This window comes from Brachypodium distachyon, chromosome 1 (genome assembly GCF_000005505.3).
Source record: "Brachypodium distachyon strain Bd21 chromosome 1, Brachypodium_distachyon_v3.0, whole genome shotgun sequence".
Classification (NCBI taxonomy): Eukaryota; Viridiplantae; Streptophyta; class Magnoliopsida; order Poales; family Poaceae; genus Brachypodium; species Brachypodium distachyon.
In genome coordinates, this window is record NC_016131.3 from 47,047,540 (window position 1) to 47,059,543 (window position 12,004).

Sequence of the window (12,004 nt, forward strand, 5' to 3'; positions counted from 1 at the left end):
TTTTTTAGACACTAGTGTATTGAAATTTTGAGGGGATTGTGTGTTCACTCAGTACCCCTGAAAAACCCTTCTCATTCCAAAACACTAGCATGAGAAGTGCTTTCAATTTATTCAAAAACTATGTTTTTTCCGTGAGAAATTTAGGAATCTCCTGTACCCCCACCAAACAACCAATTTGAGATTTATAGTGCTTTTAGATTTGGGGAATAGTGCCAAATAAGCTACTCCCTCCGATCCATACTACGTAACGCAATTTCTTCTAAATACGCGTGTACAGTGAAACGCGTCAAGATACTCAGTAATATGGATCGGAGTGAATATTTTTTCTTATTCTCACTGAATCGCTTCGTCTTTTTTTTTCATTTTTTTTGAGGGGATGAGTTTTTTTTCTTGACTCACTGTACCCCCCTCGTGTTGCCAAAGGCGAACAAAGAGAAGAGAGACCCTGTTTGGCCCATTTTGTACTAGCCGACTTTCGAACCGAGGCCCAACCAATTTCACAAAAGTCGGCTCTACTCCTGGCCATCGGGCCGACCCGGCACGGCCTAGGCACGAGGCGGCGGCGGCCCGGCCCAGCACGGGACGGCACAAAATGGGTCCGTGCCGTGTCGGTTTGGCCCACAGGCCACATCTGAGGAAAAAGCCTGGCCCGTGGACATTTCGTGCCTGGCCCGGCGGCACGAAAGCCCGAAGACCTGAGAAGGGCATGGTCGGGCTGAATAGGCCTGTTAGGGCTGTTTTGGCCCATTCGTTCTGCTGGGCGCTCTGGCTCCGTGGGCTTGGTGCTGCGCAAGGCTCCGTTGGCCCGTTTTCTCGCCGCGCGGACTGCTCTTGGCCCAAGATGCCAAAGCTCCCCCTCGTGCTTTTCCGGTGCCGTTCGTGCGGTCATGCCGCTTCGACGAAATCTGGTGCCTCATTCCAGCCAAGCTTATTTTCCGTGCCATCCCGTTCCGGGTGCCGGGTCCGTTTCCGTGCCGTGCTTGTCCCGATTTTTGCCGTGCCGTGCCCGTGCCAACCCATGGACCGGATCTCAAGAAAAAGCATGACACGTGCTGGGCTTCGTGCCTGACCCGACCTGATTTGATCCGTGTGCCGTGTCGTTTTGTGGGCCGTGCTTTTCTGGCGTGCCAGCCCGAAAAAACTAGGCCCAATGGCCAGGATTAGTCGGCTCGATTCTCCCCGCCACACTGCCATAGTCTGCAGCCAAGCCCCACCCCTATAAAAAATCTCCGACCCATCCCGATGCCTCCGGTTTCCCCCTCTTCTATTTTCTTTCCTCCATTTTAATCCCGACCCCTCTCGAAGTCGAATACACCACCCGACTCACTCGAGACTTAAACCCTAGCAGCAGCAGCGGAGGCTGCTCCCATCGACGAACGGCGCGCCGCCGATGTGGAACGGCGCGCCGCCGATGCCGATGGCGGCCGCGCCTCCTCCTCCTGGCACGTCAGGCGTGGCCCCGCCCCCACCCCCACCCGCCGGTGCGCCGCCGCCGGCCGGCCAGCCGCTGACGCCGGCGGAGCTCGAGGCGCAGCTCGTGGAGAAGGCCCGCAAGTGGCACCAGCTCAACTCGAAGCGGTATGGCGACAAGCGCAAGTTCGGCTTCGTCGAGGCGCAGAAGGAGGACATGCCCCCCGAGCACGTCCGGAAAATCATAAGGTAAAAACCTCCAGATCCGCGCTGTCTCAGGATGTTTCGTGTTTCACCTCGCGCTCGTTGCTAAGTTTTTGGTGCTCTGTTGTTCATGTTGTGCCATGAGCCTGTGATGCCTAGGGCTAGGGACTTGGTCGTTCCGTAGCTGTCTGTAGCTTTGAAGTTATTGACACGACTGTGATTGCCGTCTCCACTGCAAGTTAGTGGTGCCACGAGCATAGGTGATGTTATGTGTGGATTTTAGCTATGGTTATGGTGTGATTCCGCCGTGTTTAGGTTTGGATTTACCACTGGAATTAGGCAGAACGCTATGGTCTCCAACTCTAGATTTTAGGAATCAGGATCTGTGATATTTTTTATATTCTTATCCCTAGTTATGGTGAACATTTACTTTGCTAGGTGCTTCAACTCAAATTTTAATATCTAGGATTTCTAGATATGTTAATGTTTTTTCTATTTGATAGGTGCTGTAGGTCTTGTTTTTTAACGCTTTGTTCTTGGGATCTGGTTGTCTGACATGTATGTGATCATAAGTTTTTGGGGCTATTCAGTACTCCCTCCGTCCCATATTAAGTGACTTTCTATTACATGTATTTAGACGCTTTTTATGCATAGATACATTCATATTTGGACAAATTTGAGTCACTTAATATGAGATGGAGGGAGTACATGTTTCTAGTTGCTTCAGGTAATATCATGTAGCTATATCACCCCCTTCCCGATTAGTGGGTTTGATGATTTCCGGTTTTTTTTCTTCTTCTACAATCTCTTTTACTGTATTATTCTCTCTTCCAGGGAAACACTAGGGTGTACTTAAGCATTTGTAGTATTCTTATAAGATTCAGTGTTGTTCATTCTTTCTGTTCTGAACATATACATGGGTTATTCTTTCGGTCCTGAGCACATATGTGGCCATCCTTTCACTTTCAATTCTGCATATATACATCAATACATGGCCAGGGGTGCAAACCATCACTATGAATGTGTTTATGATGGCTTTTAAAGAATAAGACTATTAATGTTTACACTTGTTTTCTGCACAACTCACCTAAATTTTTAAAACTCGCCCATGGTCTAGATTGGAGATTTTTCTTAGATTTGAGTAAATTTATGCATGTTTGTCTTGTTAAACAGGGACCATGGAGACATGTCTTCAAAGAAGTACAGGCATGACAAGCGTGTATATCTAGGAGCACTCAAATTTGTGCCTCATGCTGTTTACAAACTACTGGAGAATATGCCAATGCCCTGGGAACAGGTACATCTTTTAGTCCTGACTGTCTTTAAATATGAACATTAATTATCTTGTTGCTGAGACGACCTATTCCATGGCCATAGATTAATAGAACTTCTGTTTTCAGGTTCGCCATGTGAAGATTTTGTACCATATCACTGGCGCCATAACCTTTGTAAACGAGATTCCATGGGTAGTTGAACCCATTTACTTGGCACAGGTTCTAATCAAGACTTCACGTCTCTCATTATCAACACTCTATTCTTTTTCTTTTTCATCTTCCGTCCTGTTATCCCTCGTTTCGTTTATGCTTAACGCCTTAAACTGTATCTCTTAATGTGTGCTTTCCTCAGTGGGGCTCAATGTGGATCATGATGCGAAGGGAGAAGAGAGATAGGCGGCATTTCAAAAGAATGCGCTTTCCTCCATTTGATGATGAGGAACCGCCACTGGATTATGCTGATAATTTGTTGGATGTTGAACCACTGGAGGCTATACAATTGGAGTTGGACCCAGAGGAAGATGGAGCTGTTTACAAATGGTTTTATGATCACAAGCCTCTTGTGAAGACTAAACTTATAAATGGCCCCAGCTACAGGAAGTGGCATCTATCTCTTCCCATAATGGCAACACTTTATCGCCTTGCTGGTCAACTTTTGTCAGACTTGATTGATCGGAATTATTTCTATTTGTTTGACATGGAATCTTTCTTTACTGCCAAAGCACTTAACATGTGTATTCCAGGTAATCATATTGCTTTCTTTTGTAAGCCGTGGTTCCTGTAGCAAGTTTAGAAATATTACCAAGCAAATTTCATTAGTACAATAGTTGTAAGTTTGTAGCTTGATTTGATGGTTAAAATCAAAATTTATCCCACCTGGTAAACCAGAATCTGCATGTTAAATGTATCTTTTTATGCTTTATCAAAACGGGAGACACAGTGGTTCATTTGTTTTTCCACACTATAGGTTTTCATGTCATGCACTTATGTTCAACTCAAATTTTCTATTTGCAGGAGGTCCAAAGTTTGAGCCATTGTACCGTGATATGGAGAAGGGGGATGAGGACTGGAATGAATTTAATGACATCAATAAACTCATCATCCGTCAGCCGCTTAGGACTGAATACAGAATTGCGTTCCCACACTTGTACAACAACAGGCCAAGGAAAGTGAAACTTTGTGTATATCATACACCTATGATAATGTATATCAAGACGGAGGATCCAGATTTACCTGCATTTTATTATGATCCTCTGATCAATCCTATCACTTCAACCAACAAGATAGATCGCCGGGATAGGAAAGCCACTGAAGAGGAAGATGAAGAGGACTTTTGTCTCCCTACCGGTGTGGAGCCTCTTTTGAAAGAAACTCCACTCTACACTGATACAACAGCAGCCGGCATTTCATTACTTTTTGCTCCAAAGCCTTTTAACATGAGATCCGGCAGAACACGTCGTGCTGAGGATATTCCTCTTGTATCTGAGTGGTTCAAAGAGCACTGGTGAGTACTGCAGTGAGTTAATAATTTATTTCCAGAGTTTTTTTCTGGTCACCTTTTCCTCATGGTTCCTCAATATCTGTTTCGCAGCCCACCAGCATATCCGGTTAAAGTCCGTGTGAGCTACCAGAAGCTGTTGAAGTGCTACGTGCTCAATGAGCTACATCATAGGCCTCCTAAGGCGCAGAAGAAGAAACATCTGTTCCGTTCACTGCAAGCAACAAAGTTCTTTCAAACTACAGAACTTGACTGGGCAGAAGCAGGGTTGCAAGTGTGCAAGCAGGGTTACAACATGCTAAACTTGTTGATTCACAGGAAGAATCTTAACTATCTTCACTTAGACTACAATTTCAATCTGAAGCCTGTGAAGACTCTCACAACAAAGGAGAGAAAGAAATCTCGTTTTGGTAATGCTTTCCACTTGTGCCGTGAGATCTTGCGACTTACTAAGCTGGTTGTTGATGCGAATATCCAATTTCGCCTAGGAAATGTGGACGCCTTTCAGTTGGCAGATGGTTTGCAATACATATTCTCTCATGTCGGTCAGTTAACTGGTATGTACAGATACAAGTATCGTCTGATGCGGCAAATTAGGATGTGCAAAGATCTGAAGCACTTGATATATTATCGTTTCAATACTGGTCCTGTTGGAAAAGGACCTGGCTGTGGATTTTGGGCTCCAATGTGGAGAGTGTGGCTGTTTTTCCTTCGTGGTATCGTGCCCTTGCTTGAAAGGTGGTTAGGTAATTTGTTGGCCAGGCAGTTTGAAGGTCGCCATTCAAAAGGAGTTGCTAAAACAGTAACCAAGCAACGTGTCGAGTCACACTTTGATCTGGAACTTCGAGCTGCAGTTATGCATGATGTTCTTGATGCTATGCCAGAGGGCATAAAGCAAAATAAGGCCCGGACTATACTGCAGCATCTTAGTGAGGCATGGCGCTGCTGGAAGGCAAATATCCCATGGAAGGTCCCTGGCCTGCCAGTTCCTATTGAGAACATGATACTTCGTTATGTGAAGTCCAAGGCTGATTGGTGGACAAATGTCGCTCACTACAATCGTGAGCGTATCCGTCGTGGTGCTACAGTTGACAAGACTGTGTGCCGCAAGAATCTTGGAAGATTGACTCGTCTGTGGCTGAAAGCAGAGCAAGAGAGGCAGCACAATTACTTGAAAGATGGGCCATATGTGACACCTGAAGAAGCAGTTGCAATTTATACAACAACAGTTCATTGGCTGGAATCAAGAAAGTTCTCACCGATTCCTTTTCCTCCACTCTCATACAAGCATGATACCAAGCTTCTTATACTGGCACTGGAAAGGCTGAAGGAATCTTATAGTGTGGCAGTAAGGTTAAATCAACTGCAAAGAGAGGAACTGGGTTTAATTGAACAAGCATATGATAATCCACATGAAGCATTGTCAAGGATAAAACGTCATCTTCTTACTCAGCGTGCTTTCAAAGAAGTTGGCATTGAATTTATGGACCTGTATAGCTACTTGATCCCGGTATATGAAATTGAGCCTCTCGAGAAGATTACTGATGCTTACCTTGACCAGTACTTGTGGTACGAGGGAGACAAGCGGCACCTCTTCCCAAATTGGGTCAAGCCTGCTGATTCAGAACCACCTCCTCTGCTTGTGTACAAATGGTGCCAAGGTTTAAACAATTTGCAGGACATATGGGACACAAGTGATGGGCAGTGTGTCGTGATGTTGCAGACAAAGTTTGAGAAGTTTTTTGAAAAAATTGATCTGACTCTTTTGAACAGACTTCTGCGGTTGGTCTTGGACCATAACATTGCTGATTATGTCACTGCAAAGAATAATGTTGTGTTGTCTTACAAGGATATGAGCCACACAAACTCTTATGGTCTTATTCGAGGTCTTCAGTTTGCATCTTTTGTTGTGCAATACTATGGCCTGGTGCTGGATCTCCTTCTTCTTGGTTTAACACGGGCTAGTGAGATTGCTGGACCGCCTCAGATGCCAAATGAGTTCCTGACGTATACTGACGCCAAAGTTGAGACCAGGCATCCCATCAGGCTGTATTCTCGATATATTGACAAGGTGCATATAATGTTCCGGTTCACTCATGAAGAAGCACGGGATCTAATTCAGCGTTACTTGACAGAGCATCCTGATCCCAACAATGAGAACATGGTTGGTTACAATAACAAGAAATGTTGGCCTAGAGATGCAAGAATGAGGCTCATGAAGCATGATGTGAATCTTGGAAGAAGTGTCTTTTGGGATATGAAGAACCGCCTCCCAAGGAGCATTACAACATTAGAATGGGAGAATAGCTTTGTCTCTGTGTACAGCAAGGATAACCCAAACCTGCTCTTTAGCATGTCCGGATTCGAGGTTCGTATACTGCCGAAGATCCGTATGACACAAGAGGCATTCAGCAACACAAAAGATGGAGTATGGAATCTGCAGAACGAGCAGACAAAAGAAAGGACAGCTATTGCATTTCTGAGGGTTGACGATGAACACATGAAAGTGTTTGAGAACCGAGTTAGGCAAATCCTTATGTCATCAGGGTCAACAACATTTACCAAGATTGTCAACAAGTGGAACACCGCTCTCATTGGCCTCATGACATATTTCCGTGAAGCAACTGTTCATACACAAGAACTCTTGGATTTGCTTGTAAAATGTGAAAACAAGATTCAAACCCGCATAAAGATTGGCCTGAACTCGAAAATGCCTAGCAGGTTTCCACCAGTTATCTTTTATACACCCAAGGAAATTGGAGGTCTGGGTATGTTGTCGATGGGTCACATTCTGATACCACAGAGTGATCTCAGGTATAGCAAGCAGACGGATGTTGGTGTCACACATTTTCGAAGTGGTATGAGTCATGAAGAGGACCAGCTTATCCCTAACTTGTACCGCTACATCCAACCATGGGAGAGTGAGTTCATTGATTCGCAGCGTGTTTGGGCTGAGTATGCCTTGAAGAGGCAGGAAGCTCAATCACAGAACAGGCGCTTAACACTTGAGGACCTGGAAGATTCATGGGATAGAGGTATCCCTCGTATCAACACTCTATTCCAAAAGGACCGTCACACTTTGGCATACGACAAAGGATGGCGGGTGAGAACAGACTTTAAGCAGTATCAGGTGCTGAAGCAAAACCCATTCTGGTGGACGCATCAGCGGCATGATGGAAAGCTATGGAACTTGAACAACTATAGAACTGATGTCATCCAAGCACTAGGTGGTGTAGAGGGTATCCTGGAGCATACCTTATTTAAAGGAACATATTTCCCTACCTGGGAGGGTCTGTTTTGGGAAAAGGCATCAGGTTTTGAGGAGTCCATGAAATACAAAAAGCTGACAAATGCACAGCGTTCTGGGCTCAATCAAATTCCCAATAGAAGATTTACCCTTTGGTGGTCTCCAACCATCAATCGTGCAAACGTTTATGTTGGTTTCCAGGTTCAGCTTGATCTGACAGGGATATTCATGCATGGTAAAATCCCAACCCTGAAAATCTCTCTGATCCAGATTTTCCGTGCACATCTTTGGCAGAAGATCCATGAAAGTGTTGTGATGGATCTTTGCCAAGTTTTGGATCAAGAGTTGGATGCTTTGGAGATTGAGACAGTGCAGAAAGAGACAATACATCCCAGGAAGAGTTACAAGATGAACAGTTCCTGTGCAGATGTCCTCCTTTTTGCTGCACATAGGTGGCAAATGTCCAAACCAAGCCTTGTTTCTGAGTCAAAGGACGTCTTTGATCAGAAAGCAAGTAACAAGTATTGGATTGATGTGCAACTACGCTGGGGAGACTATGATTCACACGACATAGAACGTTACACAAGGGCTAAGTTTATGGACTATACGACAGATAATATGTCCATCTACCCTTCTCCAACTGGTATGATTCTGAATATCCATGAACAGCCAGTTTGTTCTCTTGTATGAATCCTGTATAGCTAATGTTGATTAATGTTTCTTGCAGGGGTGATGATTGGACTTGATCTAGCATATAATTTGCACTCTGCTTTTGGCAACTGGTTCCCTGGTTCGAAGCCTCTCCTCCAGCAAGCAATGAACAAGATCATGAAGGTAATAATCATGTTAGCTGTAATATTCTATCTAGTTGGCATATTCTCTATGTTCTAGTCAATGTGCATCTTAAATGATATGCTTCGTTGTTGTTTTTGACAGTCAAATCCTGCTCTATATGTGCTGAGGGAGAGAATAAGGAAAGGTCTCCAGTTGTATTCATCTGAACCTACTGAGCCATATCTGTCTTCACAGAACTATGGAGAGATATTCAGCAATCAAATCATATGGTTTGTGGATGACACAAATGTTTATCGAGTTACCATTCATAAAACCTTTGAGGGTAATCTGACCACCAAACCAATCAATGGTGCTATTTTTATTTTCAATCCAAGAACCGGTCAACTATTTCTGAAGGTTTGTTCTTTTTCCTCTTAGCTCTAGTTTTCTTGCAACTATGGTTCAACTGTGCAGTATCAGAACATGGAAGACTTAAAATAAATCGTATCACAATCTGCAGGTCATCCATACAAGTGTATGGGCAGGGCAAAAGCGTCTCGGTCAGCTGGCCAAGTGGAAAACAGCTGAGGAAGTTGCTGCATTGGTTCGATCTCTTCCTGTGGAGGAGCAGCCAAAGCAAATTATTGTGACAAGGAAGGGTATGTTGGATCCGTTGGAAGTCCATCTGCTTGACTTTCCGAACATTGTTATCAAGGGTAGTGAGTTGCAGTTGCCATTCCAAGCTTGCTTGAAGATTGAGAAGTTTGGGGATCTTATTCTCAAGGCTACAGAACCACAGATGGTTCTTTACAACATATACGATGATTGGTTGAAAAGTATCTCATCATACACTGCATTCTCTCGTCTTGTACTTATATTGAGGGCACTACATGTCAATAATGAGAAGGCTAAGATGTTGCTGAAGCCTGACAAGACAATTGTTACGGAACCACATCATATCTGGCCAACATTGAATGATGAGCAGTGGTTGAAGGTTGAATGTGCGCTCCGGGATCTCATTCTCTCTGATTATGCAAAGAAAAACAACGTTAATACTTCTGCGCTTACACAATCTGAGATTCGTGATATAATACTTGGTGCTGAAATTGCTCCACCATCACAGCAGAGGCAACAAATAGCTGAGATTGAAAAACAGGTAAACATTTTATTATAGTATTTGTGTGCACAATCTGAGGTTTGTGATATAAGTATTTTCTCACTGTTGGATTTACTTGAATTTGCAGTCCCGGGAGACTACTCAGTTAACTGCGGTTACAACAAGGACAACTAATGTGCATGGAGATGAGCTCATCATAACAACAACCAGCCCCTATGAGCAGGCAGCATTTGCATCAAAGACAGATTGGCGCGTCAGGGCTATCTCTGCTACAAACTTATATCTCCGTGTCAACCACATTTATGTTAACTCAGATGATATAAAGGTCATTACAGCTATTCTTTTCCTGGTTTACCCATAAAATTGCAAAATAATAAATGCTGAATTGTTACTAACTGGGTGTATTCTGTCAACAGGAGACTGGCTACACTTACATTATGCCAAAGAATATATTGAAGAAGTTCATATGTATAGCTGATCTACGGACACAGGTTGCAGGTTTCCTGTATGGACTGAGCCCGCAGGATAATCCCCAAGTCAAGGAGATCAGATGCATATCGATCCCCCCGCAACATGGGACTCACCAGATGGTTACTTTGCCAGCTAATCTTCCTGAGCATGAGTTCCTTGCCGACTTGGAGCCCTTGGGATGGATGCATACCCAACCAAATGAAGCTCCCCAACTATCACCTCAGGTTTGCTTCAATCATCTCTATCTTGGAATCCCTCCTCATTATTAATGTCTAGCTGGATCAGTTACATATATGACGAATCTACGGGTCTAATCAAGTGAATTTAAATGTCATTTATGAGCTGATTCCTTTTGAGACATCTGAAGTCCTCTCATGCAATCAATCATCTCAGTACTGCATGTCTGTTCTGTTGTTCTTTGCCCACTATGAAAACTGTGTTCCTTTTTGCCTGTGACCCAGATCTCAAACACTGTTCGCTAAACTGTTGGTTCTGTTTTCTTATGCATTGTCTAATGGGGTGTCCACGAATGAACTGTGAACCATGAATCTTGCACATTCTACAAACCATGGTCTCAAATACTGAACTGTTGGTTCTGCTGTGTCTTGCAGGATTTGACATCACATGCAAAGATTTTGGAGAACAACAAGCAGTGGGATGGTGAGAAGTGCATCATTTTGACATGCAGTTTCACCCCAGGATCGTGCTCGCTGACCGCATACAAATTGACGCCAAGCGGTTACGAATGGGGCCGTAGCAACAAGGACAATGGGAGCAACCCCCATGGATATCTCCCAACACACTACGAGAAGGTCCAGATGCTTCTCAGCGACCGCTTCCTTGGTTTCTACATGGTATGGCCTTAGCTCTAAGAGTTTTTACGTAGAAATTGTTCTTGAGAATCACTCACCTTGGGAGCCCACTTACTTTTCTGTTCCCACCAGGTTCCGGATAATGCTCCTTGGAACTACAACTTCATGGGAGTCAAGCATGACCCGCTGATGAAGTACAGCATGAAGCTGGGGACGCCCCGTGACTTCTACCACGAGGACCACAGACCGACACACTTCCTGGAGTTCAGCAACATCGACGAGGGTGAGGTTGCCGAGGGGGACAGGGAGGACACCTTCTCGTAGGCTCGTAGCCACAGTAGCACGCCCTCTGCCCTACGTTAACATACTGAAACTTGCAATGATCTCCCCTCCATTTTGAATAGGGACCTGTAACCTCGACGCGAGACGCAGTATGATGTTTGCCTGTCTCTTAATATCTGTATAAACCTGGAGTCGACGTGGCACACACACCTTCTGTTGTAGCCTTGCCCTTCATGTGGGGTACTGTATAAGTACACAAGATTTTGCTTTGCAGCTATGCTACTCGGCTACTGTAGTTTGTACAATGATATCTGGTAATTTTTGCTAGAATAGTCCAATTTATGCTCTTTCAGTATGTAGTTTGCATCTGACAGCAGAGCGGAATTTAACTGGGTATAGTTCTGGACTCCTGGTTCTGGCCGTGGAACTGCCTGTCCACGCCTCACGCCTGTCATCTCCATGGGAAAAACATTGGCCCGTCCAATTGTCTGGCGGCCCTCGTGATTGATTGAACAGAAAACCGTAAACTTCTTAACAAACGTTGTGCTGTCCTCTTAAATTTCAATGAAATGCGGCATTTGTGTGAGGTCCTCGTTTATTAATTGTTAGTGAGGTTCACGAGGCAGAGGCAACCGACGCCTGCGACGCGATAAAGCGAGGACTGAGGGATGGCTCCACCGACAACGAGGTGCAACAGCAAACAATTAAAAGACAGCCAAAGGTTCATTTGCTTTACAAAATGTCTATGAAATGCACTTGCCCCCGCCTGTATCCCTGCATCACGGCCAATCTCGAACTTAGGGGTATTTTTTTAAATAATGCCTGGATTGAATTATTTCGATGAAATTCAGAAGTTTTCGAAAATTTGGTATTTACAATAAATTTGCTGCCCCGTGTGTTACATAAACCGGGCAG

The 12,004-nt window shown here is 44.4% G+C and overlaps 1 protein-coding gene across 1 annotated transcript; it reads left to right on the plus strand.

Moving 5' to 3' along the window:
- The first annotated feature begins 1,298 nt into the window (after window positions 1-1,298).
- LOC100846384 (pre-mRNA-processing-splicing factor 8A) lies at window positions 1,299-11,444 on the plus strand. Its single transcript, XM_003564215.4, has 13 exons — window positions 1,299-1,659; window positions 2,788-2,911; window positions 3,015-3,107; window positions 3,241-3,631; window positions 3,903-4,392; window positions 4,480-8,276; window positions 8,361-8,467; window positions 8,570-8,824; window positions 8,928-9,563; window positions 9,652-9,849; window positions 9,941-10,219; window positions 10,607-10,849; window positions 10,940-11,444. Exons 1-13 carry the CDS (start codon window positions 1,391-1,393, stop codon window positions 11,129-11,131), a joined length of 7,074 nt encoding a protein of 2,357 aa, XP_003564263.2. The 5' UTR covers window positions 1,299-1,390; the 3' UTR covers window positions 11,132-11,444.
- Window positions 11,445-12,004: the final 560 nt, after the last annotated feature.

Bases quoted from the DNA above. Each gene is read 5' to 3' on its own strand.
- LOC100846384 (XM_003564215.4), top strand. From the start codon at position 1,391: ATGTGGAACGGCGCGCCGCCGATGCCGATGGCGGCCGCGCCTCCTCCT. The intron at 3,108-3,240 runs GTTCTAATCAAG...TGCTTTCCTCAG, and splicing joins AACCCATTTACTTGGCACAG to TGGGGCTCAATGTGGATCAT. The intron at 8,277-8,360 runs GTATGATTCTGA...TGTTTCTTGCAG, and splicing joins CATCTACCCTTCTCCAACTG to GGGTGATGATTGGACTTGAT.